Source organism: Mastomys coucha, unplaced genomic scaffold (genome assembly GCF_008632895.1).
Source record: "Mastomys coucha isolate ucsf_1 unplaced genomic scaffold, UCSF_Mcou_1 pScaffold3, whole genome shotgun sequence".
Taxonomy (NCBI): Eukaryota; Metazoa; Chordata; class Mammalia; order Rodentia; family Muridae; genus Mastomys; species Mastomys coucha.
The window spans coordinates 49,396,236-49,400,205 of record NW_022196909.1 but is presented as its reverse complement, the minus strand read 5'-3'; the positions used below and the strand labels follow the sequence as shown (position 1 = coordinate 49,400,205).

The following is a 3,970-nucleotide window of genomic DNA, read 5'->3' as shown; positions in this document are numbered from 1 at the left end:
CCCCCAGCCCCGTCCGTCATACCCCTGCGCGCTCTCCTTGTCCCCCTTTCCTCATACCCCGTGGATTCCAGACTAGGTACGAGTAAACAGCTGGCGGAACGAAGCCTCCAGGCACAGGCCAGGTGGGAGTTTCCACTCTCCGTGTGTCCTGGGCCGCTGTTCCCGGACCTTTGCAGATCCCAGAGTAGTGCATGGCCGAGGTGATGCTTAAGGAAGATCCTGGGCCTTGGGACAGAGTCCCTTGAGCGCTAAGTTGGGGGCGGGACTTAGGGTGAGCATTGGTGCATGGAGGTGGTAGTGCCGAGGCGTCTGGATGGAGTAGGTTAAAAAGTAGCCTGTCCTCTTAAGGACCAGGAGTAGGAGCGGAGACCGGAGAATTACTTGCTGAGATTCTGTTGGGAGTGGAGGGGGGTCGTCTCCCTCACAGCCTTTCGTTCCTTCTCAGGTGGGAGCATGCCGGGGCTATGGAGGCACAGGCTGCCTTCCGCATGGGCTTTGCTCCTCCTGCCGTTCCTGCCGCTGCTGATGCCCGCAGCCCCCGCAGCCCACCGCGGGCCCTACAAGCCCGTGATCGTGGTGCACGGGCTCTTTGACAGTTCCTACAGCTTCCGCCACCTGCTGGACTACATCAATGAGGTCTGTCGGGATACCGGATGGGTCTACAGTGGTTGGGGGTGGGGGGTCGGGGGGGGAGCGTGAGCAGATGAAAGACAACCCCCTCTAGGCCAGTTCTTTAGAGAGAGTTGCGGGGGCGGGGGTTCCTGCAAGCACGCTGAATACACTTGGCCGCCCTAGTCCAACCTAGTGGCTGCATTGCCCCCTTCCCACAGACACACCCGGGGACTGTGGTGACAGTGCTTGATCTCTTCGATGGCAGAGAGAGCTTGCGGCCCCTGTGGGAACAGGTGCAGGGGTTCCGAGAGGCTGTGGTCCCCATCATGGGAAAGGCCCCTGAAGGGGTGCACCTCATCTGCTACTCCCAGGGTAAGCAGCGCGCACTCTTAACTCCCAAACCCTGTCTGGGCTTGACCCTTACCAACTTTTTTTTTTTTTTTTTTTTTTTTTTTTTTTTTTTTTTTTTGTCTTTTTGAGACAAGGTTTCTCTGTGTAGCCCTGGCTGCCCTGGAACTCACTCTGTAGACCAGGCTAGCCTCGAACTCAGAAATCCGCCTGCCTCTGCCTCCCAACGGCTGGGATTAAAGGCGTGTACCACCACCACCCATCTTGACCCTTATCTAAGGCATGCTTTCTGATGTTTGTGTCCTGAGTGAGAGGAGGGTTCCTTCTGTCCTCATTGGCCACACATGGTTCTTGGATTTAAGGATTTAGAGAGCAGCTAAAAGCAAATCAGTTGGGCCGGGTGGTGGTGGTGCGCGCCTTTAATCCTAGCACTTGGGAGGCAGAGGCAGGCGGATTTCTGAGTTCAAGGCCAGCCTGATCTACAGAGTGAGTTCCAGGACAGCCAGGGCTATACAGAGAAACCCTGTCTCGAAAAACTAAAAAAAAAATAAAAAATAAAAAATAAAAAGCATCTCAATTGGTCAGAGGCCTAAACACTCGCCATGGCTCCGTCTCGTGACACGTGATCTGTGTAGGCTGGGAGTGGATCTGCGGCCTCTGATTCTGAGAGACCGGAAGCAAGGGTCACTCCAGTGGCTGTTTTAAGACCCTTTCCAGGAGCTGGAGAGATGGCTTAGGGGTTAAGAGCACCGACTGCTCTTCCAGAGGTCCTGAGTTCAATCCCCAGCAACCACATGGTGGCTCAGAACCATCTGTAATGGGATCTGATCACACCTCTTCTGGTGTGTGTCTGAAGACAGTGACAGTGTACTCACATACATAAAATAAATAAATGAAAATCTAATTTAAAAAAAAATGAACACTTTAAAAAAGAAGGTCCTTTCCCTCGTGCTCTGCTTCCAGGAGGCCTGGTATGCCGAGCCTTGCTGTCCGTCATGGATGAGCACAATGTGGACTCTTTCATCTCCCTCTCCTCTCCACAGATGGGGCAGTACGGAGGTGAGTGGGCAGGTCCTGCGGGTGCGGTAGGAGGCAGCGTGTCCGGGCACAGAGGTTTGAGACCCCTTGGCTTTGTGGTTCTCTCTTTAGACACCGACTACTTGAAGTGGCTCTTCCCTACATCCATGAGGTCTAACCTCTACCGGATCTGCTACAGTCCTTGGGGCCAGGAATTTTCCATTTGCAACTACTGGCATGGTGAGTGGGAGTCGGTGCACTGGGGGCCTGGGTGGTTGGGGCGCTGTGGAGGGTGGGGCCTGCTGCTCCCAGTCTGACATAAGCAAAGCAATAGCTTCAGTTTAAACAACACTTATAAAATAGACACTGTTCAGAATGTGGTGTGCAGACCAGCCAGTGGCCTCAAAGAGTGTAAAAAAGAAACAATGGCCGGGCAGTGGTGGCGCACGCCTTTAATCCCAGCTTGGGAGGCAGAGGCAGGTGGATTTCTGAGTTCGAGGCCAGCCTGGTCTACAGAGTGAGTTCCAGGACAGCCATGGCTACACAGAGAAACCCTGTCTCAAAAAAACAAAAAAAAAAAAACAAAAAAAAAAGAAACAATGACTTATTGCCAGGGACCACCCCAGTCGGGTATGGGGGTCCCTGGAATGAGGGTCCTCGAAGTCTAGGTGGGTAAGGATTTGGGGGTGACAAACAAACAAATAAATGCAGAAGCTGTTTGAATCTGAGTGTACTTTGCAGCTCTCAAGCAGGGGTTTTTATACATAAAAAAAAAATTGCAACTCTGAAAAGATGTGTTCAGTGAATCACAAACAGAACAGGTAACATTATGATTAATAGAAATCATCCGAGTGTTACAACTCTGAAAGGATGTCTTCAGTGGGGCAGTCATCCAAGGCCAAGAGCAGGTTAATAACTCTTTATACCCAATTACTGTTTAACATCTAATGCCTGATTTTTTTATATAAATCTTCAACACGTACATTTAAACTATTTTAATTCTTTTTATTTAAGACTTTACCGTATACCAGAGCTTACCTCTGATGACACACGTGCAGCCATATGAAATTTTATTGTTGGGAAAGTTTTTATCTATCATAATATTATAATTTTGTAAATAATTTATGAAGTAAAGCATTGGTTTCCCCAGGGATAAGGTCATGTTAGTGACCCCATCTCAAGGGGTGGTTTCTTACCCATTATTCTCACTTAAGATCTTGGCCTAGGCTACCAGGAACATGTAAGTAAGAAAAGGAATAAAAGAAAGCGAAACAGACAAATTGCCATGAGAACTACCGGCTCAGTATTTTGTTCCAGCCAAGAGTCCCACAACCGGTCCCAGGAGGCTTCCTTCTTTTGAAGTTTTCGCCTCAGTCTGTGGAACTTGTCACACAGATTCTACTGGGGTTGGTGTGGCAGCTTATCTTTCCTGTTAGTCTCTCTGCGTGCATGAGTGTGAGCGTGTGTGAGTGTGTTTGTGCACACGTACGCTTATGTTGAGTATATGGAGAGTCCATTCTCTTTCCACCTCTGTGGTTCCCAGTTCAGCTGCTACAGTGTGGACCCTAGGCCCTATGAGAATGAGTGGCCACCGCACTCATTTACAGAAACAAATCACAGGCAGCATTTGGGCCACTGAGGGCCAACCTCTAGTACAGTGTAGTGTGTCATAGTATAATGTAGACGCTGGGGCCAGATTAGCCTGATTTTTGTTGGGTAACCTTGGGTAACTTACTCAGCTTTCTGGGAAGCAGACTCCACCTATAGAATAAAGCACGAGCCTTGGGAGGTAGTTGTAAGCATTCAATCAATGAGAGTGACGCGGTCTTAATCACTGGCTCATGCGGGGTACCAGATAAAGTGCCTTCCACCCGCTCGTGTGGTCCTTGCATTTAATCCCAGCACCTGAGAGGCAGAGGCAGGTGGGTGGATTTCTGAGTTTGAGGCCAGCCTGGTCTACAGAGTGAGTTCCAGGACAGTCAGGGCTACACAG

The 3,970-nt window shown here is 50.2% G+C and overlaps 1 protein-coding gene across 6 annotated transcripts in view; it reads left to right on the top strand.

Annotated features, from left to right (window-relative positions):
- Positions 1–3,970, top strand: part of Ppt2 (palmitoyl-protein thioesterase 2) — a 21,962-nt gene that overhangs the window by 11,549 nt on the left and 6,443 nt on the right. For 4 of the 6 annotated variants that reach the window (XM_031348410.1, XM_031348405.1, XM_031348406.1 and 1 more), the window contains 4 exons: positions 446–636; positions 831–984; positions 1,924–2,019; positions 2,110–2,217. In XM_031348410.1, coding sequence (XP_031204270.1) covers positions 454–636; positions 831–984; positions 1,924–2,019; positions 2,110–2,217 — 541 coding nt within the window. In that variant the 5' untranslated portion in view covers positions 446–453. Of the gene's footprint in view, positions 1–6; positions 123–445; positions 637–830; positions 985–1,923; positions 2,020–2,109; positions 2,218–3,970 lie in introns of those variants that run through there. The other 2 variants (XM_031348408.1, XM_031348404.1) reach the window with 2 other exon arrangements.